This window comes from Nematostella vectensis, chromosome 9 (assembly GCF_932526225.1).
Source record: "Nematostella vectensis chromosome 9, jaNemVect1.1, whole genome shotgun sequence".
Classification (NCBI taxonomy): domain Eukaryota; kingdom Metazoa; phylum Cnidaria; class Anthozoa; order Actiniaria; family Edwardsiidae; genus Nematostella; species Nematostella vectensis.
The window spans coordinates 8,151,921-8,177,535 of NC_064042.1; the positions used below are offsets into that span (position 1 = coordinate 8,151,921).

Genomic DNA, 25,615 nt, shown 5'->3' on the forward strand with positions numbered 1-25,615 from the left:
CTCATAAATCCCAAAATATCTCGTGCACGACAAAAGATAAAATAAAATGCATAACATCTTCCCATGGGAGCCCTGTGTCGTATTATGAGCCTGCGAATTTTACCCGCTGAGTATGGCGGACGAACGGCCTCTGACGATCTTGAAGTTCGTTTCATAATATTATAACGAAGCAGGACTCAGCTTAAGCTATGGCAGACCTGACATCTGCAGTCGTTCGGCTAGGATCTACTCGGTCGTGCTTTATTGCTGTCTCGGCCGAGTTTGCTCGAAGCATAGGGCACTCCGTGACGGAGGTAATAACAATAATAATAAGTTAATGAACATAATTAATTTCTAAAGAACGAGACAATGAAACCAAAATACTGTGGCGAGGTATTCTGCAATCTTACAAAAAAATGACTTGATCTTTCCCTATTAAGTTACATGCAACAACAAACCCTTTAGAATTATCTCCAAACCCTTTTGACGGGGCTTCTATTCAAACTAACGCAATTTTCGTAAGCTGTAGAATTTAAGAGTGTCCTTCGTTAAGGCAACAACAAGTAGTATTTTTGTACAGTACGTCTTTTGTATGATGTGGCTACAGGGTTTTCACTCTTACTTGTTAGAAAGGCACTCTTAATTGAAACTAAACCCTTTCTGAAAAAAGTCTCTTTTTTTGTAAGCGCTGAATAAGCTCCCTTTTATTGCTGTTATTTTGCCACTAAATGTCTGAGTGCGCGCTAGTTTGCTACCCAAATAGTCACATGATCTCTTACCGCAAGTCCCCTATTGATTTTGAAGGCAAAGAAAAATAAAGAGCATATTACACTGTCCTTTAACAATGTAAATTGTATTCATCTGCTAAATCATCCCTTTTTTTGGACATCATAGGGACAGCAGCATTCTATTGTGGCATTTGTGATGCAATGGCCCGGCAAAACAATGAACTTGAGCTGGTCTGGTGCTGTTGTCAACACTGCAGCCCAGGGCCATGAGTTGCAAGCTACTGTAGAAATCAACAGAAAACTTGCCAAGTTAAATGGCTTGCATGATGGCCAGCAGGTATGCAGCTCCTATTTTCTAGCAAAGTACAAACAAATTACTATAATTACTTTTTTTTTTTTTTTTGAATTTACTAGGTGTGATATGTGACATGACAATCACAACAGGTTATATATGTCTAAATAAAATACATGATGGCTATGCCTTTAGGCAGTGCCTACGGATATTGGTATGGTTACAACTGATTGTTAACCATTTACCAATATTTGATATCTCAATTATGTTTCCCTCAGGTTGTGCTAAAAAGAATAACCTCAATCCCATCATGCATGAGGATGTATGTGGACCCTCTTTCAGCAGATGATTGGGAGATAGTGGTCAGTATATTTGTTTTGATGACATTGATGGTAACGGTAGTAATTGTCTTTATGTTGATTGATAATTTATTATTATGATGAAAGTTATGATGTTTTTGGTTGTCACGTTGGTGATGATTATGATTTCATTGGAGAAAGGCTGGTCATGGCCATGACGATGGCAGGTACTTGGTAATATGATAAATGATTTAATGATTATTATATGTTCATCCACATGATGATGATGATAATGATGGTGATGGACATGGTGGTGATGATGAAGATGGTGATGATAATGGACATGGCTGTGATGATGATAAGAGTGATGGTGATGGACATGGTGGTGATGATAATGATGGTGATGGACATGGCTGTGATGATGATAGTGATGGTGATGGACATGGCAGTGACGATGATGATGATAATGATGGTGATGGACATGGTGGTGATGATGAAGATGGTGATGGTGATGGACATGGCGGTGATAATGATGATAATGATGGTGATGGACATGGTGGTGATGATGATAAGAGTGATGGTGATGGACATGGTTGTGATGATTATGAAGATGATGATGGACATGGCTGTGATGATGATAGTGATGGTGATGGACATGGCAGTGACGATGATGATGATAATGATGGTGATGGACATGGTGGTGATGATGAAGATGGTGATGGTGATGGACATGGCGGTGATAATGATGATAATGATGGTGATGGACATGGTGGTGATGATGATAAGAGTGATGGTGATGGACATGGTTGTGATGATTATGAAGATGATGATGGACATGGCAGTGATGATGATGATGATAATGATGGTGATGGACATGGTGGTGATGATGAAGATGGTGATGATTATGGACATGGCTGTGATGATGATAAGAGTGATGGTGATGGACATGGTTGTGATGATGATGATGATAATGATGGTGATGGACATGGTTGTGATGATAATGAAGATGGTGATGATGATGGACATGGCGGTGGTAATGATGATAAGAGTGATGGTGATGGACATGGTGGTGATCATAAAGATGGTGATGATGATGGATATGGTGGTGACAATGACAGGGATAATGATGATGATGGACATGAAGGTAATGATGTCTAAAGGGATAGGATTGTCATTAACATGATGCTAATGGTGACGGACAAAACACTGATGATGGTGGTCATGGACGTGATAATGATTGTAATAGCCATGCCAGTAATGATGATGATGATACAGTTATGAGATAAAGATGATGATGATGGATATGGTTATGGCTATGATGATGATGATGATGCTGATAATAATGAAGACTGTTGGGTATTTTATTCTCACACTGGTGCTTTAAGCATTATCACTATATTATAACCAGCATAGACTGTGATGGAAGCCACCAATACTTTATCTGAGCTATTTCTTAGGAACTACATGCAGGAAAGCTAGAGGCAAGCCTCCTTGACCAGGTTCGAGTGGTTGGGTGTGGTCAGCTCTTGCCTGTATTCATCGACAGAAGTACTTCCATTACTATTGTTGTCAGTAAGTAGAAGTCAAATCAATTATTATTTACAACCAATCTATGTGACCATAAATAACACATACAAACTTGGAGACTGTCCTAATGCATTTTTATGCTCCTCAAGCAATTAAATAATTTCATTTAAATATTGTTGATAAAGGTAGTCTTTGTATTGTACTCCTCTCTCAAATCCACTGCCAGCTTGGTTTGGTTTAGCTCAGCTCAGTTTGGCTTGGCTTGGCAAAGCTTGACCTCACATGGCTCAGCTCAGCCCTGGCCAGGCCAGAGACAGCTCTACCAATGGAAAAAAGGATCTTTACTAAAATTATATTAAAGTTGTATAAATATATTCATGAAGTATTTGTTCATACTAATAAGTTTTGTTTTGTCATATATTGCAGAAGCCACAGAGCCTAGCTTGCCATGTGTCTTGCTAGAGCAGATGACAGAGGTAATTATTTCACCAAGAAATCGCATGCAGCAACAAGTTGAAATGCCATTACAGACAACTATAGACCACCACAAAGATAACATCCCAAAGAGAAGCAGCATGCCTCCAGGAAAAGTCTCTTCCATAGAAACCCAGGACAGTTCTTTGTCAAGAGTGTTTGAATATTTGAGGTGGCTTGCGTATGGTGAGAACAACCAAGTGACTGAATCTATACCTGATGATGTTTCACCATGTCAAACAGAGCCATCAAGTTCATCAGGCAAGTTAGCTGAAGGAAATCAAGATGAAGCTTGTTGTGAACAAATTTTCAAAACAGCAAATATAGACATGACCTTTAGAGTTCAAAGGTCTACAGAAATCTTGTATGGAATGGCCAACAAACCATGCAAACACAGGAAGAGATTACAACTATGTATGTCCCAGCCAAATGCAGCCTTCCTGGATGCTACATCACTTCCACAGGAACTTTTGCAATGTGAGCAATTTCATGCTTGGAGAAAGAGTTGTTTAGGCTGGACTAAGATTGTGCTATTACAGAAGATTTTATCTCCTTCTGAGAAAGCAAGACTTTTAAGTGACAAAAAGACAAAAAACGAGGCTGCAGGTGAACAGAAGCAAAGCCATAAGAAGGATAATCCAGCTCAAACTTCGCAAGGCAAGTGCTTACTTGTAAAGCCTGTTTTTTTAATTAAAAAGTCCTCATTCTCATGTAAGAAAGCCTGGTTTTTCGCATTTTGGAATCTGTTTTCCCCTTATTTTTATTTTGTTTTTTTGTTTTATATAACAAAACTTGGTTTTCATATAAATAAGACCAGATTTATGTTAAAGCCCAGCTCTTATATAGTAGGTTGAGGGTTAATATATAAATGCCTGGTTGGTGCCCAATCAAATGTCGCAAATGAGGAACTGTAATTTAAGGTCGTGGTCTACAATGCACTTTTTTCTTTTGCAACTAGTTTCGCGAAAAAATGGGAAAGTCCCTTGCCCATGCATATGTAACACCTTTTTGTAACTTATTTTTCTTTCTTGAGCGCTCACAGGAAGTAGAACGAATTTGGAATCTGTTTTCCCCTTATTTTTATTTTGTTTTTTTGTTTTATATAACAAAACTTGGTTTTCATATAAATAAGACCAGATTTATGTTAAAGCCCAGCTCTTATATAGTAGGTTGAGGGTTAATATATAAATGCCTGGTTGGTGCCCAATCAAATGTCGCAAATGAGGAACTGTAATTTAAGGTCGTGGTCTACAATGCACTTTTTTCTTTTGCAACTAGTTTCGCGAAAAAATGGGAAAGTCCCTTGCCCATGCATATGTAACACCTTTTTGTAACTTATTTTTCTTTCTTGAGCGCTCACAGGAAGTAGAACGAACAGATTACTTCAAGCTGTTTGACATGGCACCTGCGACTTTATTATTTTTTTGGCAAAACAAGCCGCAGCCCAACAATGAGCTTGTGACAGCCGAGAAAATTACATGTGGAACAGATTAAAACCTGGGAGATGAGCAGGTGTTAAATTTGTTTGTATTAATTCTTCAAAATTCTTTTCATCAGAAAACATAGCATTTGGTCCAAAAGCCGTCGTTAAACTTGTTCTCACTGAAAATCACCACCAATGTGTGCCCAAAGACGAAACATGGAAAGGATCCGTGATTATCCCGGGTGTAGAATGCAAAGGTAATGCGTTAGAACATGAATCAGTAAGCTGTAACAGAGGAGAGACATATGCCACACTGCAACGCCCAGACAGAGGGTCATCTGCCACAGTGCCACGCCCACAAAGAGAGCCATGTGCTACAATACTATCCCAAGAAGGGAGAAATGGAACCCAAGCTGCCTTTCCTGTGACTAGCATCCCAAATGAGTCTGTTCACCAGGGCCATGTACTTCTTCATAAACAATTACAACAAGATCTCGGCTGCATATTAGGATCCTCTTTGCGAATTACACATATTGATCATGGACCAGATATAACAAAGGGAATTATTCTCCACGTTGAAAGCAAGGCAAACGAGTGCTTAAAGGATTCTGGTCCTATCGTGCAGGCCTTTAAGGAATGGGTCTTATCTGTAAGCAGTGATGAGTGCCCTCTTGTCCTGGGGGACACTATGAAAGTGGATTTCAGTTTTGAAGGTAACCTTTTTGAGGCTCTCCTTATCGACCTACTCGGGAATTCGAAAACAGTAAATAAATAATAAGAGAGCACTGTGAAACTATGACTTCACAAACCATTTACTAACGACAACTTGTTCCGGAGGCTTCTAAGTAGGTTCTGTTGACTTTGTAAAGACAACCCCTAGATAAGATCAGGGATAACTATGGACATCCTGCTTCATTAGAGCCTCGGACTGGGAGGGATGGGTTTATTATCTACTAATATAACTTAACTTCAGTCACTTGTCTAATATAAGAAAACGTCACTCCTTTTCAGGTATTACTCATCCTGTCGTGGTGTCCATCTTAAGCCAGTGTCCTGCACCCACGCAACATGTACCTTACTTTTTGCTCAGTCCAGACACACTGCAGAGGGTCTCAGTTGTTGTTGATTGCCAGATGGAGCATATCCGCCAGCCGTTAGCTTGCCAGGATGTTGAACCGAAGCTCAAGTGCAGTATTCAAGACTTGGGGTAAGCACTCTACACGAGGTACATTGTTTTGAAAGCTTAAAGAGCCCTAGTCAGCCGCACATTTGTTATTGTTTCCTTTTGGAAGACAGACTATGTGAAGAAATCACAAAATAGCCATTGAAAACATCATTTTTACCAATTCATTCGAAAATATTACACCATCCTGACCAAGTCAGCCGATGGAAATGAAGAAGATGGCGGCCATTTGTTGCTTCATCTTACTCAGTGCATAAATGAAAAAATAACCACAGATGACAGGAGGGTTTTTGTCTACGTTACGCGACTTTTGAGGCCATCAGCGGCGTAGCCAGGGTTTTTAACAGGAGGGGGCCCAAAAGGGACTTTCAAGGCATTTACTCCTATATCTTAGATAATGTCTCATACATTTCCTGTAGGTTTGGCTGCTAGAAGGGGGGCCTGGGCCTCCTAGGCCACCCCCTGGCTACGCCCCTGGCCATTTCTTTGTAGATCCCTTAGCGAGCGTTGTAGACTTATGCGTCTGTTTGACCCTTTGTTTATGCCTTGCTAGGGTTAAACCTAAACCCGCCTGGGTTAATAAGTAACCAACGCGGTTTACGTTTGCCGCATTTACTCGTACTTACACTCATACCACATATTACCAAACCGTCTTCAAGTTTATTTTCTTTGTATGGAGAGGGAATCGGGTCTAAAATGCAATCGAATCGGATGACATTTAGTCGGACCAACTTTTCAATGCAATCGAATAGGATGACATTCTATCGGACCAACTTTTCAATGCAATCGAATAGGATAACATTCTATCGGACCAACTTTTCAATGCAATCGAATCGGATGAAATTCTATCGGACCAGCTTTTCAATGCAATCGAATCGGATGACATTCTATCGGACCAACTTTTCAATGCAATCGAATCGGATGACATTCTATCGGACCAACTTTGCAATGCAATCGGATGACATTCTGTCGGATAACATTCAATCGGGTCATCGGTCATTACCATAAAGAACGATTCCCCGTCGTACCTTGCGAGCACCACAGGTAGCCCAGGCAATGGTTTTGAAGCTTGTTCGTGTGTGTATTGTAGCACATGGTTCTCTTTCTGGGCGTGGCAGTGTGGCAGATGGCTCTCTTTCTGGGCGTGGCATTGTTTGATTAACTCCCGTTACGAACGTCTTTATTATTAGTGGAAATTTGGTTGGCCAAACAAAATAACATACTAAAATACCTACACCAATGTTTCCCTTTCCCATTTATGCTCTCTTGGTCTACGGAAATTCATTCAGGAATTTTTAATACAAAAAGATCCTATGTGGGGAAAGCTTTGAGCCGCAGGACAAATAGATTCTAGTTCTTTTATCACCTAATTAATGCTCATCCTCACTTGATTAAACCTTTCTTTCATGTAGTGGTGTGACAGCAGTATTCACCAAGTGCCTGGAACGCATCCTGTCCTGCCTGGACTTCACTGGACTTCCTGGTCACCTCAGTAGCAAGACTAGCGTAAGCTCCAGAGCCTTGCTTATCCATGGGTGTGGTCGAACCTCGCTTGCGCATGCGCTATGCTCTCGTCTCGGTCAGTGGCCTGTGTGTGCACATGTGGTTGTCGTCAACTGCATCCATCTCAGGGGTAAGTAAAGACATCAGAGGGGTTTCGACAGAGCCCAAAATTAAATACCAAAAAAATCCATTCGAAGATTTCAACCCCCCCCCCCCTCCAAAAAAATAATAATAATAATAAAGAAATAAAAAATAAAATGCAAATATCAGAGTACACGTTATGCTTATGGCTGTATGGTAGTGGTTGGTTTAGTGCTAGGCACTTATCCGATGATAATGTGAATAGTAGTAATGATGGTGGTAATGGCTATGGTATGGTGATGGTATTATGTTGCCGATGATGGTGATAAATAGTAATAGTGTGATATCGGCGATGAAAGTGGTTATGGTGATAGTTTAATATCAGATGATCGTATAGGTATGGTGATTGTATAATATTGATGTAATGGTGCTATGGTAATAGTGTGATTTGTAAATAGCTTTTATTTATTTTGTTTCTGTTGAGGGCCATGCGTACATTATCATTGTGATATTAAGTGAATCCCTCATTAAAAAAAGGCATCTCTATTATTGTGATAGTATAATAACAGTGATAATCGTAGGTATGGTGATAGTATAATATTGGTGTTTTGGTGCTATGGTGATGGTATAATATCGGTGATGATGATGATAATGATGATGATATGTTATCAGTGGTGATGGCGTTTTATGTACTAGTACAAGTGACGTCATATTAATTGACAACATTGCCTCATCTTCCCAGCTAAACGTGTTGAGGCGGTACAGAAGCATTTGCAACAGGCTTTTACCGAAGCAGCGTGGTACCAGCAGAGTGTGCTCCTATTGGATGATCTCGATCATGTGGTGTCTTCTCCAGGCCCCATGCAGGAGGCAGGCGGAGAGGGACTGTACAGACTGAGGCTTGCCCAAGGTAAGCTAACCACCATATTCATAAACATGTGATCAACGCCGAATTTCTTGAGACCAATTACCATTACTGGGAATTTGAGAGCTAACGCGTCAACGGCCACGAAATTAATACACGCTTGGTCAGTCAGCCAAAACAACGGAAAACATCCATCTTAAGTTCTAAAAAAATATAAAATTATAAATCGAGGCTTCTGATTTACAGTAAGTTCGTGAGAAATTTAGAAATTTGGTTTATTCATTACAATTCCTGAAAGTATTGCAATAATATGACCGACTTGCAGCATTTGATTATCTTAAGGTTGATATAATTTCACGTTATATCCCACCCATCAGTATGTATTATCTTGTTTACAATTTTGCCTCATGGCCTCGGTTTCACGCGCGCGTCGCGAAGAGTTGTGGGAAGACATGGGTAAAGTGAATGACTATTTCAGAAAATAACACTACCACTGTAATTTTTGGTAGAAAAATAACGCACTTTAATGTCATCTTCTAGTTTTCAAAGATATGGTTGCAAATGAAATCGCTAGCAATGGCAAAGTCGCTGTCATAGCAACGAGCGAATCACGTGACTCTCTGCACGGTGCTCTGTTGTCGTCACGTGGCTGTCACGTGTTCGAAAATATTGTAGAGCTCAGTCTCCCAGACGAGCGCCAGCGTTTGGACATGCTCTCTGCCTTGGCTAAAAGGAAACTTCGTGGTGCATGCGCCGATAACCTGGATATGAGGTAAGTACAGGGGGATTCTGGGGACCAAGTGGCCGTTGGAGTCTGGAGTCTGGCCGCTTAAAAGAGGTTCACAAGATGTATGTTGAAACTGTCAACAAGAAAAATGCTAAAATTTTATAAGCAAACTGTCGCTGCCAAATGTCTAAGCTACTTTAGTAGATTACAAAGTGTTGCTACGACCAATTAAAACAAGAGGTTTATTTGCCATCCCTTATACCAGTTATTTCTAATATTTTTAACAAAGAATGATTTTTTTTAAATCATAAATACAGTAAATATCACGCTTTGGACCTGTGACCCTAGTGAAACCTTTACCCTATTCAGACCGTGCTATTTTGAGCTGTCTGTGACTGGGGGTGGGGGGGGGGGGGGGGGGGCAAAAAGGGCCCCCCTCCGTATTTCAGTCTGAATAGGGTTAATGTCTGTTGATCAGCCTCCCCTTTGTTGCTGTGTTTTAACTACAACGGCTTACACTACTTGCAAGGATCTTCAAATTAACCACTCACGAATGAATTCTGATACTTATTGAGGAGATTTGATTGAAAATAACGCAGTCACTCGAATGAATTAGTCGATGGAAGTGGATGCTTTGTGTGCGCAGTTCTTGTGCGGGAGCGATATCTGGCGGTATGGTTAGCATGGAGTTATACAATGCTTGGACGACCAATACTTTCTCGCATATCGATAATAGTCAAGACTTATTTTGTGAGAGTTGCGCAAACGAAAACGCTGACTTGCTGAACAAAAATATTTTGTTCAGATTTTTCTTAGAAATTGTTCTTAGAATATTTTTCTTAGAAATCGTTCTTAGAATATTTTCTTAGAAATTGGTTTACATGTCGTCCTCAGAATTTGTTAGTTAGTCAATGGCTACAGGTGCCAAATGCCATACAACCCTCGTAGAGCCCGCTTCCTAAATAATGTTAATGTCAAGGCTCCTTTTTGTAATAAATAATGTGAATGATGCTTTGTTGTAATTCGTTAATAGTTTGGTGGCAAAGAAAGCGGACGGATTTTCTCCCAAAGATCTCAACTCTTTGGTAGACCGCGCACTACACTTCGCTTCCGTCAGGCAGTTAGATAAAGGTATATTATGGTACATAAGCAATAATTTTCATGGCATATTTCTGAAGGAAAAAAACCTGAAAAACAAACGCAAATGCCTTGGTGAAGGTAGAGAGAAAAGACCGTTCATCTCATTATCTCATTATTTTTTGCGTCTGCTACAAACGCTTAAAGAAAAACCGGCGAATTCGTCTTCGTTATTAGAAAACAAATCGTTAGAACTCGTGTATCAAGATAATTTCCATGATTTTACTTAGTTTTAGAGAAAAATATTTTGGAAAATTGTAAACCTATTTAACATCAATGACAAAGCCACTCATTGTCTCGCAATGTAAGTTATGGTAAAAGGCAGGGCGAGGTAATGAGCAGCTAAGTGCAGCTGGGATGGCTCATGGGTAGAAATGACATCGTCGAAGGGGAGGTGGGTGGGTCGAATAATAATTTTACGACCTACCGTTGTGCGTATCTCTGTCGACTGGAGTAAGTACGCAGCTGCTTTGCCTCCTATTATCTTTGTTCTAAGGGAGTTCTTTTGTCTCTATTCTTCTCGTTCTTTGTGTCGAGGTGCGGATATTGTTCATTTGCCCAATCAAATTGCAGCTTGTAAGAGCTGCTTACTGACCCGTCGACTGTGGATGAATCACCGCTAGCGCTTCTTTAAATAACAAGATATTACGCAAGAGAATTCTAACTTTATAAAATAAACATCTATTACAATCTGGGGTTATGCAACCAGCGCATTCCAGAGATTCGTGGCATTGTCATTAATGAAAATAATAATGGAATGTATATTACGTTGAAATTCACATGGAAACTGAAAAACAATAAAAAAAAAACAAATTCAAAATCAATTTTATCAGCGTCCAACAATGAAAAACCACCAAAAATGATTACTGACGTGTTTACATTTTCAAAGACACAAAAGTTATTGCTGCAGGATTTAAAATTGAATTTATCTATCCCCAGACCCTGTAACCGTGAGCAACTCCGATATTGAACAGGCCATCACGGGATTTGTACCCGCAGCGTTGCGAGGCGTCCCGTTACACCAGGCCGGGCACCTTGGGTGGGAAAACGTGGGTGGCCTGGGTACAGTCAAGGGCGTTCTCCAGGAAACTCTTCTCTGGCCTAGCAAGGTAAACAATTTCTGGCCATTTCGTACAATGGACAGAGAGTGTTGCAAATTTTTTGCTTGGATTTCATTCAAATGTTATTGTCTGTCTTCTGGTTTGCTGGGCTCTTTGCGGAGTGCCATTTTGTTTGATCCTTTATAAAGATCATTTGTATATCGGAATCCGCATTGGTACTGTCTACCTTCTAGTTCGCTGGGCTCTTCGCAAAGTGCCCTTTACGCCTGCGTGGTGGTCTCCTTCTCTACGGACCCCCAGGCACTGGCAAAACACTGCTGGCCGGTGTTGTAGCTAAGGAGTGCGGGCTCAACTTCATAAGTATCAAGGGACCCGAGTTACTGAGCAAGTATATCGGCGCGAGCGAACAAGCGGTCAGAGATATGTTCACACGGTAAGCCTTTATATCTTGCTAACGTAGTGGCACTTTATGCATTGGCTCTCCCAAACCTAATCTACACACATGATATCTAGACAACCTAATCTTACCAAAGTATAAAACCAAGACACAACCTAAATTATACAAGAACGTATGATATCTAAACAACCTAATCAACCAAAGTATAAAACAAAGGCACAACCTAAATTATACGAGAACGTATGGTATCTAGACAACCTAATCTACCAAAGTATAAAACAAAGGCACAACCTTAACTATACAAGAACGTATGGTATCTAGACAACCTAATCTACACAAAGTATTGAACAAACACAGAACCTAAACTATACAAGAACGTATTCTGTTTAGACAACCTAATCTCAGAAAGTATAAAACAAAGACCCAACCTAACTATACAAGAACGTATGGTATCTAGACAGCGTAATCTACCAGAGTATGAAACAAGGACTTAATCTAAACTATAAAAGAACGTTTGCCATCTAGACAACCTAATCTATATAAAGTATAAAACAAAGAACCAACCTAAACTATAAAAAACGTATGATATATAGACAACCTAATCTACACAAAGTATGAAACAAAGACCCAACCTAAACTTTACAAGAACGTATGATATATAGACAACCTAATCTACACAAAGTTTGAAGGAAAAAAAACCTAAACTATACAAGAACGTATTCTATTTAGACAACCTAATCTCAGAAAATATACAACAAAGACCCAACCTAAACTTTACAAGAACGTATGATATATAGACAACCTAATCTACCAAAGTATGAAACAAGGACTTAATCTAAGCTATACAAGAACGTTTGCTATCTAGACAACCTAATCTACAGAAAGTATGAAACAAAGACCCAACCTAAACTATACAAGAACGTATGCTATCTAGACAACCTAATCTACCAAAGTATCAAACAAAAACCCAACCTAAACTATACAAGAACGTATGCTTTCTTGACAACCTACTCTTTACAAAGTATGAAACCAAAAAAACAAACTAATCTATACAAGAACGTATGGTATCTAGACAAACTAATCTACCAAAGTATGAAACAATGACTCAACCTAAATGATACAAGTATACAAGAACGCTAAACTGTTCTCAACAATTTTTGAAAGTTTCACGGATCATAATTACCCTGTGACAGTCCCTTTTCCTCATCTCTTTGGCACAATTTGCATTTTTTTTTTAAATCGAATGTTGCATGGTTATAATACTTGAGTGGAGATGAAAAATTGTCACTGATGTATTGAAGTGAAGGGAAAGCTGTGTTTCACCTTAGATTTATATATTGCTCCCTTATAACTCCAAATTAATATTGTTTCTCAGCGCTCAAAGCGCAAAACCCTGCATTCTTTTCTTTGACGAGTTTGACTCCCTCGCTCCTCGCCGTGGGCATGACAGTACTGGTGTGACTGACCGAGTGGTGAACCAGCTGCTTACCCAGTTGGATGGTGTGGAGGGTCTAAAGGGTGTGTACATCCTGGCCGCTACCAGTAGACCAGACCTTATTGACCCTGCCCTTCTACGACCAGGAAGGCTGGACAAGTGTGTCTACTGTCCCATACCAGACCAGGTACTGTCCCATACCAGACCAGGTACTGTCCCATACCAGACCAGGTACTGTCCCATACCAGATCAGGTACTATCCCATACTAGACCAGGTACTGTCCCATACCAGACCAGGTACTCTTCCATACTGGACTAGGTACTGTCCCATACCAGACCAGGTACTCTTCCATACTAGACCAGGTTCCGCCATACTAGACCAGGTACTGTCCCATACCAGACTAGGTACTGTCCCATACCAGACCAGGTACTGTTACATACCAGACTTGGTACTCTCACATACAATACCAGGTAGGCAGTGCTGAATAACGTATGCGCATGCGCGTGTTCTGGCGAAAACAGACAAATTCGCAGTGTTGAATCGAGTAAAGGTACGAAAGGCTGACTCCAGTCGCTGTTTTGACTTACTGTACAGCATTAAAACCATACTGTACAAAAGATGACAGATTTGTTTGATAATGAGGGAGTCATAAAGAAAATTATGTCATATGTTTGATCTAGTTTTGATAGCATTCGCCAAAATGTGACAGTTCGCTGGTAAAACGCCGCCATTTCAAAACAAAAAGGCTGTTTTAACCGCGCGGTACTGGAACTAGTCTTGCGTTTTTCTGCACTGCTTACCAAGTACTGTGCTATCACATCACTGAACATAGTTCCCCACAGGGTGATAGAAGAGAGGTGTTCCGCGCCTTGTCACATGACCTGCCTTTGGCTGATGACATCGATTTGGACTCCATATCAGACTCGTGTCACCACTTCACCGGCGCAGATATCAAGGCCTTACTATATAATTCCCAGTTAGAGGCAATCCACCGAACCACAAGCAAAATAAAGCTTTACGGAGGTGCCCTAGATGGCGCTACTTGCCTTAGGGAAAATATCGATGGAGCTGAACAAGCCCCTAGGGACGCTTCTAAGTTATCGGAGCGAGGCCATAGGAGCGATACTGATGCACCGGGACATGAGGACGGGAGTAAAGGATCTCGGAAAGGCGTCATTATGCTGACCGTGGGGGGAGGGGTGCAGAGTGTAACGGCTGAGGATGCTCAGGGGATTGAGGCTGAGGTGAGTAAAGTCTCCAGACCTGATAGATCTTATGAATCCGTTGTTGTAGCTTCGTATACGCCAATACACATTGTGCGTACTTAAAAATTCAGATATATTCTTATGAATGTTACGGGACCTCAGGGAGATGACGAGGCCAGCATGGTCGAATCTCCAAGAAACGAATGTTATGGAACTTCACTTTTATGTTTCTATGGAGGGAAGTTTATCTAAAAATGGCGACTCTGCGTATTTTTTTTGGGAAACCCTTTCATAGCTACCCCCTGCAAAGTTAACTTTTCCTCTTGCCTAACAGATATGTGCGCTAAACTCATTTCAGCCCGAGCCGCGAGTCACAACTAATACCAATGTAAGTATAGGCTGCACAAGCAATAAACAGCTGTTCTTTCTAAATAGAAGACCGAAAACAGATACGCCTCCCCCTATTTTAAGCTATTTACTCGGGCTACCTGTGGTAGCACGAGTCTAGGTTTACCTTTCCTAACAGGTAGAGGTTTTGTATTGAGCATGCGCTTTACCACTGGCCATTTTTCATAAATCACCGGCGCGTAAAGTCAACAATGATTGCGATAACTTATTTGCAATTCATATTTACAGCCTCTTATATTATTCTAGTGCTTATCAATAACAAAAGTATGTATGTGGCAAAGGTAAACATTTATATGAATAGCAATAATATAGATGCTAAAGTTAAGAAATATTACAGGAATTATAAAGCCAAGGCCAGGGCTATTGTTTTGAAAAAGTTCTTACCCTTATTTAAATAATCATGACAGGCTATCATCAAAAGCTAAAATATCGAATTCGGGGATATTTGACAGTTATTTTATTCTACACCCCACTGTTTATTTCCTCTATGTCTTTACTTCTTTGTGTTCACGATACATCCTCGAGGAATCCTGAAGAATAAAACTGAGATCACGGCCTTCATTCAAATATGCAAAGTAATATTCTAGTATCGCTAAACTGAGTACTATAAATGTTTTTTTATAGAGAGTGCCAATTTTGAGAGGGTCCAGAATATTCTGGATGAATAATAGATACTCAATGTTTTCTGATCTGCAGAATATTTGACCGGTACATCGACTAGCTTTTCCAAAAAAGAAAGAAATAACGCATCAAACGCATCGTTTATTTATTACATTGTGTTTACAAAATAATTACTTTTCCAATTGTACGATTGCCAACCTCTTTGTAACGAATGGAGCAGGGACCTTTGGTTAACAACTACCGATGAAAAGGCAGTGCCAATTGCTAACGAGATCAGTATAAGAATAATATTTCTAGCCAGACTAATCAGTCATTTTGCAAACCCACCTGCAAAAGATGCCTAATTTTAGCTTGAGCGCCAATTTTGGTAAACTTTCTCGATACATGAATGAGATAACTAAGCTTTACATCTAGTGCTTCTTTTCTCAGACCGTCGGTACATCGCCTGTGGAACTGAAACAACGAACTCCAAATTTTACCTTTTTGTACATGAGTAATTTGATCAAATTTAAGTCTTAATTTAATTACTAATCAGTTGCACTATTGGTAAAACAATGCATTAATAGTAATTAATAAATACAGCAGCTACCGTTTTTGCTTGCCATTTGAACTGAGATACCCACGATGTCTAGTTATACAGTAAGTTAGACACGTTTACTGACGACCAAACGCCGCCATTTTAATAGCACAACCTCAAACAACCTGTTCTCCGTTCACATTTTAATCCTTCATGCACCATCTTGGCGCACAAAAACTTAACATAAGCAATATTCAATAACTCATAAAGCCTGCGGTACGCTCTCGAGAAAGAATTCAATCATCTGATATCATATTTAGCGTTCAAACGGTGGACATTTTTACGTTAAAATTGTAAACATTCGAAACACAAACAATGCCAAGTATGATAATGAAGCTCGTATCTAGGAGCCTGGAGCATGCGCAATGCATATTCTCTGCATGTTACCTTTCCTATAAGTCTACCTACCTACCTACCTACCTACCTACCTACCTACCTACCTACCTACCTACCTACCTACCTACCTACCTACCTACCTACCTACCTACCTACCTATCTATCCATGTCGAAAACGTGTAAGCCTGCGATGCTCAGAGGTCTGCGGTATACTCTGCCTGAAAGCGAGGCAGCTTTTGTGGAAGACTCTTTTCGTTAGCGAAATTCGGAGGGACGAGAGACTCGCTCCGCCTCGGCCTTTTTTCTCTGCAGCTCGTAATGCAAATATTTCTTAGTTCAAACAACCTCAAAGGACACGTGATTCCGAAAGAAGAAGAGGATCAATAACAGCAAAGATAAGTTTTCTGTTTTTTGTTTTGTATGCAATTTTGAACAGTGTCTCAAGCATTTTATCGCCCGTTAATTAGTAGCGAGCATGTGTTATCCCAATAAAGAGTCAAATTTATTACAAAAATACCATACTCTTCAGTATGTCTAGCACCGTATTACGGCGTAAAGCCCCTTGCCAGCACAAGACAGCATTGCTGGCGAGAAAGTCAATTTCCATTTTGACATTTCCTTTGTCCTATAGTCAGTCGAGCGGAAATTCGCCAACAATGCTGGCTGGTGCTGGTGCAGTTTGCACTGGGCTTTCAAGTGTACGAGCCCCCGAGAAAAAAGCTCACCAGCAGGCACACAATGCAGACTACATATTTCGGTAATTCTTTTTGTAGCCAGAGTAAACGCTGGTGCAGCGTCTAGTCAGTGGTGATTAGCGTCATCCCAATGGGAATAGTCTCTCGCTACAAGTTCTAAGGACCATTTTCCTTGGTCCCTATCTGTCGTTAGTGAAACGGTAAGGTTGAGACCCTAAGCCTCCATCAAACGGGGATGGGAACTGATGAGAGTCGATGAGAGTTCAGTACCTCTTACAGGGTTCCGATCAAACGGTCTTTGAGAGTTGATGAGGGATCAAACAGCCAGCCCGTGCTACTACTCTCTTGTACACATTTGAGTGTGCGATTCCACGTGGCCTTTCAAAGGAAAAACGAGTTCAATTTTCGGGGGGAAAATGAACATAAGATTGAGTTTTTGAATTTGGAATTATTATTTGACTCCATTATTAAAAACTGAATCGGGGATTACACGTTAAATCCCACTTTTTTTATGAAACAGCTGACTGCTCAACTCTCATGTCGAATTTGAACATGTTCAAAGTGAATAAGAGTCCGTAAGAATCGATGATAGTGCACGGTAAACAGTCATGAGAGTTGGGACTCTCAACGACTCTTATCTCAGTTTGATCGAAGCTTAAGGTTCCTGAGATGTTAAGCCTCGATCAAACAGAGATGACACGATTGGTGAGAGTCGAAGTAGCTCTCACGGGAATTCCACGTTAAATTTCACTTTCTGTGAAAACTGCTGATCGAAATACCCTCATTAACTCGATCAAAGGATGACAGCTCTGATCATCTCTTATGTCGAACTTGAACATGTTCAAAGTGAATGAGATTCGATTAGAGTCAATGACAGTGTGTGAGAGTGCATGGTCAAACGGACATGAGAGTTGGAACTCTCAACAACTTTCATCTCCGTTTGAGAATTTGCGTTAGAGGAAAAAAGAAAAGAAACACCTGCTCTACAGGTTATTTTTGAGTCTCCCAGACATAATTTGTCAAAATCAAGGCATCATGGCTGTCTGGCACAAGAGCGTACGTGAGCGTGGGAGGGCGGCTGACTTATTGCGCATTACGCACAGGATATATCCGTGGCTGTTAAAGTTAAATCAGGTCAAGCGTGCTAGAAATTTTACTTTTTTTATTTGCCAAGAAGTTTCCATTCTTGAAACGAGTTTTCGAGTGGACTCACTTCTCTTAGGCCGTTTGCTTCGAGAACTCAACAAATAGGCCAAAATTCGAACCACTGTTTTCCTAGCCAAGCCAATAGATTACAAAAGGTTTGTGTGAACGGGTACTGAGGGTAAATACATCTCGATTCACATATAAACGTACGACAAAGTTTTATCAAAGTTATCAAGCTTTGTTTTGTAAATTCGAAAACTCTCGTTTCACAAAAGAAAACTTCTCGGCAAATAATCAAATAAAAAATTCGAATAATAAACCGAATCATCAGCCTTAGAGAGACACGCTTGGTTTGACTGTAAAACCGAATCGCCGAGTTTATCTATAGATGCTGCTTTTTATTCACATTCACGTAATTGCTATTTATTAAAGACGCTCGAGTGGACAATAACAATGTTGTTATTACCAGTGACTGTTTACGGGGTTTGCATTTAATCCATCTTTTAAAACCATGTACAATTGTCCACCTAAAATATTTCTATTTATGGTAAAATAGTTCTATACCAAGCTGTGTGCGATCTGAAATACGAGCATTTTCATCACAGCGCGAGAATAATTTATGCTGATTATATTGCAAAATAGAGCCCGGGGGTGGGAGGAGCTTACCCTTTTATAGCGGAACCTCTTGTTTAAGAAACCTGGAATGCCAATTGTGCACAATTTAATTAACAGTTAGACGCCGCAGGTGACAGTGCGTCAGCGTGGCGCGTAGCCTTGGTACCTGGTAGTTATGGAGCCGATTTATGGCGTTTTTAAACAATTAAAATTGTTTTTATTAAAATTCCCTCAAGTACACTACATTTATTTATCTGGCCACTTCTTCCTGGGTGAGTTTTGCTGAAAATAGCCGCCACTCGTGGTATGCTAATAGAATACAATAAACTTTTCACTGCTCTTTATCTATTGCTGGGTAGGGACCGCAGGGATCGTGATAGTATGTGGGTGTATTTTTACTAAAGGTTGATAGAATACCGTTTTATCTGCGACTTAATCTGTCGCAGATTACTGTCGCAAATGATATTGGATGTCAGTGGCTTGTTAGCTTTCATTGTGCATGCATATTCTGGTGAGAAGCCGTTGCGCGCTCAGTGCTGTTTAAAAAATAGCATTTGCACGCGGTCATTTTTTGAATCATTTAATATAAAAATTAAAAAAAAAAATAAAATCAATATATAAATATTTAAATTCCTGAGTCAACTACACATTTTAGTATTATCTCAACCTAAATGATACCTGAGAACGTTTTTATTCAGGTCAACATTAAAAGACCGCTGACGATAATCCCGGCGGATATACTGCGGGCGCGAGCTGGTATTAGTCCCTCTGTGTCAGAACATGAACGCCTGAGATACCAGCACATGTAAGTAATCCCGCTCGTATGAACGCCTGAGATACCAGCACATGTAAGTAATCCCGCTCGTATGAACGCCTGAGATACCAGCTCATGTAGGTAATCCCGCTCGTATGAACGCCTGAGATACCAGCACATGTAAGTAATCCCGCTCGTATGAACGCCTGAGATACCAGCACATTTAAGTAATCCCGCTCGTATGAACGCCTGAGATACCAGCTCATGTAAGTAATCCCGCTCGTATGAACGCCTGAGATACCAGCACATGTAAGTAATCCCGCTCGTATGAAAGCCTGAGATACCAGCACATGTAAGTAATCCCGCTCGTATGAACGCCTGAGATACCAGCACATGTAGGTAATCCCGCTCGTATGAACGCCTGAGATACCAGCACATGTAAGTAATCCCGCCCGTATGAACGCCTTAGATACCAGCACATGTAGGTAATCCCGCTCGTATGAACGCCCGAGATACCAGCACATGTAAGTAATCCCGCTCGTATGAACGCCCGAGATACCAGCACATGTTGGTAATCCCGCTCGTATGAACGCCTGAGATACCAGCACATGTAAGTAATCCCGCTCGTATGAACGCCTGAGATACCAGCACATGTAGGTAATCCCGCTCGTATGAACGCCTGAGATACCAGCACATGTAGGTAATCCCGCTCGTATGAACGCCTGAGATACCAGCACATGTAGGTAATCCCGCTCGTATGAACGCCTGAGATACCAGCACATGTAAGTAATCCCGCTCGTACGAACGCCTGAGATACCAGCACATGTAAGTAATCCCGCTCGTATGAACGCCTGAGATACCAGCACATGTAAGTTATCCCCCTCGTATGAACGCCTGAGATACCAGCACATGTAAGTAATCCCGCTCGTATGAACGCCTGAGATACCAGCACATGTAGGTAATCCCGCTCGTATGAACGCCTGAGATACCAGCACATGTAGGTAATCCCGCTCGTATGAACGCCTGAGATACCAGCACATTTAAGTAATCCCGCTCGTATGAACGCCTGAGATACCAGCTCATGTAAGTAATCCCGCTCGTATGAACGCCTGAGATACCAGCACATGTAAGTAATCCCGCTCGTATGAACGCCTGAGATACCAGCACATGTAAGTAATCCCGCTCGTATGAACGCCTGAGATACCAGCACATTTAAGTAATCCCGCTCGTATGAACGCCTGAGATACCAGCTCATGTAAGTAATCCCGCTCGTATGAACGCCTGAGATACCAGCACATGTAAGTAATCCCGCTCGTATGAACGCCTGAGATACCAGCACATGTAAGTAATCCCGCTCGTATGAACGCCTGAGATACCAGCACATGTAGGTAATCCCGCTCGTACGAACGCCTGAGATACCAGCACATGTAAGTAATCCCGCTCGTATGAACGCCTGAGATACCAGCACATGTAAGTAATCCCGCTCGTATGAACGCCTGAGATACCAGCTCATGTAAGTAATCCCGCTCGTATGAACGCCTGAGATACCAGCACATGTAGGTAATCTCGCTCGTATGAACGCCTGAGATACCAGCACATGTAGGTAATCCCGCTCGTATGAACGCCTGAGATACCAGCACATGTAGGTAATCCCGCTCGTATGAACGCCTGAGATACCAGCACATGTAGGTAATCCCGCTCGTATGAACGCCTGAGATACCAGCACATGTAGGTAATCCCGCTCGTATGAACGCCTGAGATACCAGCACATGTAAGTAATCCCGCTCGTATGAACGCCTGAGATACCAGCACATGTAGGTAATCCCGCTCGTATGAACGCCTGAGATACCAGCACATGTAAGTAATCCCGCTCGTATGAACGCCTGAGATACCAGCACATGTAGGTAATCCCGCTCGTATGAACGCCTGAGATACCAGCACATGTAAGTAATCCCGCTCGCATGAACGCCCGAGATACCAGCACATGTAAGTAATCCCGCTCGTATGAACGCCTGAGATACCAGCACATGTAAGTAATCCCGCTCGTATGAACGCCTGAGATACCAGCACATGTAGGTAATCCCGCTCGTATGAACGCCTGAGATACCAGCACATGTAGGTAATCCCGCTCGTATGAACGCCCGAGATACCAGCACATGTAAGTAATCCCGCTCGTATGAACGCCTGAGATACCAGCACATGTAGGTAATCCCGCTCGTATGAACGCCTGAGATACCAGCTCATGTAAGTAATCCCGCTCGTATGAACGCTTGAGATACCAGCTTATGTAGGTAATTCTGCTCGTATGAATACTTGAGATACCAGCTCATGTAATTGCGCTTATTGTCTGTGTGATTAAGACACGACTTGCATGACAGTGTTGTTTTGTTTTGAAAACTCGAGTTTTTTAAATATGCAACTCTCTCTATATTACTTGATACTTCAAACAGAATTGAGCCGTTTAGGTTTTAGGACGGATTGAAATTCACCGTGATTGAAGGGGATTTAATTCACTTCTGAGATAAATATTTGCATAGGGTTTCATAGCCTACAAAACCACGCGTCACGAAAGTTGGGTCGACGAGAAACGTGAAGATCTCATAGTTCCCGCTTTGGGGTTAGAAATTGGCGGCAATGCGCCAGACTTTCGAAAATATTACACGATCTGTCATCCTCGATCTGAAACTTCAGTCGTCGCATTGCAATGAAAGACATCGCGATAACGTAAACTGTCTTATCGCCGAATGTGAGGTAGCCTACTTAATGTAACGCCCGAATAGAACGGCTTCTTAGTAATAATCTCATTCTGGTGATTTGTTTGCAGATACGAGTCGTTCGTGACGTCACGCGGAGGGGACTTGCAGCCTGAGAAACTGGGTCACGGCCGCGCAACATTAGCATAGAAACAGTAGAAAAGTATCAATCGTACACCTTAAATGACGCAAATAAATCTCTTTACATACAATCCGACTGCAATATTTCTTTACTACACTTCATAAGTTGTCGACCTAGTGAGTTTATTCTATATTTGTTGAGAAAGGGCAAGAAAATCTGGATTTTTCTCGAAGCTTAAACTGAGCTTTGTTTTCGGAATTGAATGTTTTTCCTTACTTGTATTAACTATCAAATTGTTATCAAGGTGACACCTGTTAATTTTATGTGCTACAATAACAACGTCGCGGGAAAGGTCTCCAAAGGATCGACTAAATGCCCGACAGTTTCCAATTTATTCAAATAAGCCAGTAAATTGTCAGCCTAGTGAGTTCAGCAGGGGTTGGGTCACTTAAGGCATGTGCCCCCCCTTCCCCACCAATATTTAAAAATATATATAAAATACGACCAGTAGGGGCGTGGCCGTGCCACCCCAATATTTCGAGGCCTCCTTAGGCCCTGTATATTTGTTGAGAAAGGGCAAGCGATTCGGAATTGAGCTTTGTTGACGGATTGAATGTTTTTCATTCCTTGTAAACATTGTTCCTATGTATAGGAGAATTACGAAGGGAAATTTCGAAGAAGTGCTTGTTTTTAGGAAAAATACAAATTAACTGTTTTGTCCACGGGTTTGCTGTATCTAACACAACACACCAACTTTGACAGATAGATCTGAAATTTTAAAGTCCGCTTGTGTCGAAGATGTTCCTTCTGTTATGGCGAGTGCCTATACCTATTATATCTAAATTTTAAAAGGTAAAAGATAGAAATTAAATCTCCTACTATCAGGTGAGATAAACTCATAACAAATTTTATATTTAATCTTTGACGCAAATAAGTCATTTATTGAATGTTTAATCGACTTTTACCGGCAAAAATAAATTAAAAGTGTCTTTCAAACGAGAACTATTATGTTAAGTTTTATTAAAACCCGACATGTGGTCTTTGTTTGAAAATACCTAATCATTTTCTAGAAAGTAATTCCATATATAGGCATAACTCACTCATGGTAGCACGGTATCGCACATGTGACTTTTTATAGCCTCACGTTTAACTAACAAGAGAGGTTTGTACTAGAGGAGTTTTACAAAACTGCACAAGAGGTTCACCCTTTAACATTGTAACATTACTAAGAGGTCCATCTTTTAGCATTGTGACATTACTAAGAGGTCCATCTATTAGCATTGTGACCAATAAACAAGAGGTTCATTCTAAACTACACAAGGGGCTCATCGATTATTATTGTTACATAACTATCCAAGAGGTCCATCCATTAGTATTGTTTCATAATTAAGGTTCATGCTTCTAGCATTGTTTCATAATTGCACAAGAGGCTCAAGCTATTAGCATTGTTACATAATTGTACACAAAAAGCCAAGAGGCTAATCCTATTAACATTGTTACATAATTGCACGAGAAATTCACTCTATTCGCGTTGTTACATAATTACACAAGAAATCATCTTTTTGAGGCCTCTTGCCTACTAGAGCGCAGTCACCCAAGATATGATATAATTTGAAGTGTACTTTACTTGATCCAATGTAGGGCCGGAATCACAAATGTGGCAAATCGTGACAAACGCCACGATTCTTTCACTTATTTCTCTCTCTCACTTATTTCTCTCTTTAGAGTCAGTGTTATATGTTGTTTGCCTTGCATTTCAAACGATAAATTTCGGAGGATTTAATGTTAATATAGGACTCGTTGAAAAAATTTCGGACACCATTTTCCAGAGCGACGCAATTTCCCCGTTTTATTTGCCCATGGTATCTTATTGCTAGGATGACCTTATGGTAACGGAGTAACTCTATTTTTTACTTGATATATCTTCTCGGGAACTAGAGCCAGATCTTACAGAAATAGTTGAAGCTGTATTAAGAGGGAGTGGAACACAATGCAGAAACATCAAGAAACTATTTGAGGGCACAGCCACACCCGTCCTTTTTCAAGGTATGTGGGGGGGGGGGGGGGGGGGGTAATTGCCCCCAGTGCCTCACCAATTGCTACAGTCCTGTAACTATTGGCGCAGAAAGGCTCAAGTCCAAATGGGTCCTCCGGATCGATATCGTAAGTAAGTGATCATGAGAGACATATGGTCATGATGGTCAACAAACAAGTTTTCACGTTTCAAGTTCGCAGCTGTCTCTTGTTAGGTAAAGAAAAATAGCTTGTTTACATCTGTCCACCCATCGGAGAGCATTTCCTCGCCATTAGCGGTGTCCCAAAAGGTAAATATGCACCGTTTTAAAATTAAGTTCACGCGACTTTTATTGAAATAGGGCACATTTGCTGCGCTTCTCCTCAAATTTACAATCTCTGTCTAAGGTGAGGACTTTACAAAAAGATTCAACGAAGCAGTTCATTTAAAAGTACAGTCAATAGAAAATTGACAAGAAAGTAAGAGAAAAAAGAAGAAGAATAGAGAAAGAGAGAAGGTGAAAAGAAAAACTCGAGGTCCGTACGAGATGGTAAGAGTTCAAAATGTGATATATTTTGTATTTTATATATTTTAAATTAGAATAAGAACATTTGACCTAAACACAGTATTTACCTAAGAAGGACCCGTTGAAGATTTGATAGTTATATAAAAAAAAAAAACAGAAGAGACAGACTTGAATATTTTTTTTACTTCTTTGACAATAGAGGAAAATTTTTCAAGTAGAATATTTCTTTTATCGGTCTTTATATAAAACATGACTAAAGGAACTATCTTCAACAATCAACATTGTTTTCCGGGGCGGGTTGAGTAGCTCAACACCAGTCTGTTGCTTGCACCCGTCTTTTACAACTTTTACACTCGTTTTCAGTCACAGGTGAACCCTTGTGTTTTTTGTTTCCGAGTCGCGACTGGTTTCTGGTGACGGAAGCCATTTCGGCTTTTAGACCGCTAAACAATGAGAGAGCGCCGAAAAGCACCAAACAACGTAAAGCTAAGAAACAATTTGAACTTTCTTTTTATCTTTCTGTTTATCGGTATTTTCTCGATGACAGTAGCTAAAAAGGCGATCCACTTTGATGTTGCTTTGGTTGTGATCGATCTAAAGCTGTGACAGGAGCAGAACTGGAAAAATTTAAAAGTCACGATTGACGTTTACCAAAACACAGTTGTGACTCGTAACGAAAGGCACAGGGTTCGAGTGTAACTGAAAACGAGTGTCAGTCGTTTTACAAAAAAATACTTGAAGAGAAGAATTCTAGTTAAAATGAATACAGGG

General features: G+C 40.7%; 1 protein-coding gene across 3 annotated transcripts; it reads left to right on the top strand.

Annotated features, from left to right (window-relative positions):
• The first annotated feature begins 98 nt into the window (after positions 1-98).
• Positions 99-22,434, top strand: LOC5515463 (peroxisome biogenesis factor 1). 3 transcript variants are annotated; one of them, XM_048732743.1, is made up of 18 exons: positions 99-293; positions 874-1,044; positions 1,278-1,361; positions 2,756-2,870; positions 3,252-3,956; positions 4,857-5,435; positions 5,734-5,929; positions 7,318-7,538; positions 8,232-8,399; positions 8,895-9,126; positions 10,115-10,212; positions 11,158-11,327; positions 11,513-11,712; positions 13,052-13,298; positions 13,955-14,356; positions 14,652-14,705; positions 19,414-19,520; positions 22,294-22,434. In XM_048732743.1, the coding sequence occupies exons 1-18, from the start codon at positions 189-191 to the stop codon at positions 22,370-22,372; spliced, it is 3,933 nt and encodes a 1,310-aa protein (XP_048588700.1). In that variant the 5' UTR covers positions 99-188; the 3' UTR covers positions 22,373-22,434. The 3 variants fall into 3 exon arrangements, with proteins under 3 accessions (XP_048588700.1, XP_048588701.1, XP_048588702.1); XM_048732744.1 differs by having other exon boundaries at positions 14,676-14,705; XM_048732745.1 differs by lacking the exon at positions 19,414-19,520.
• Positions 22,435-25,615: the final 3,181 nt, after the last annotated feature.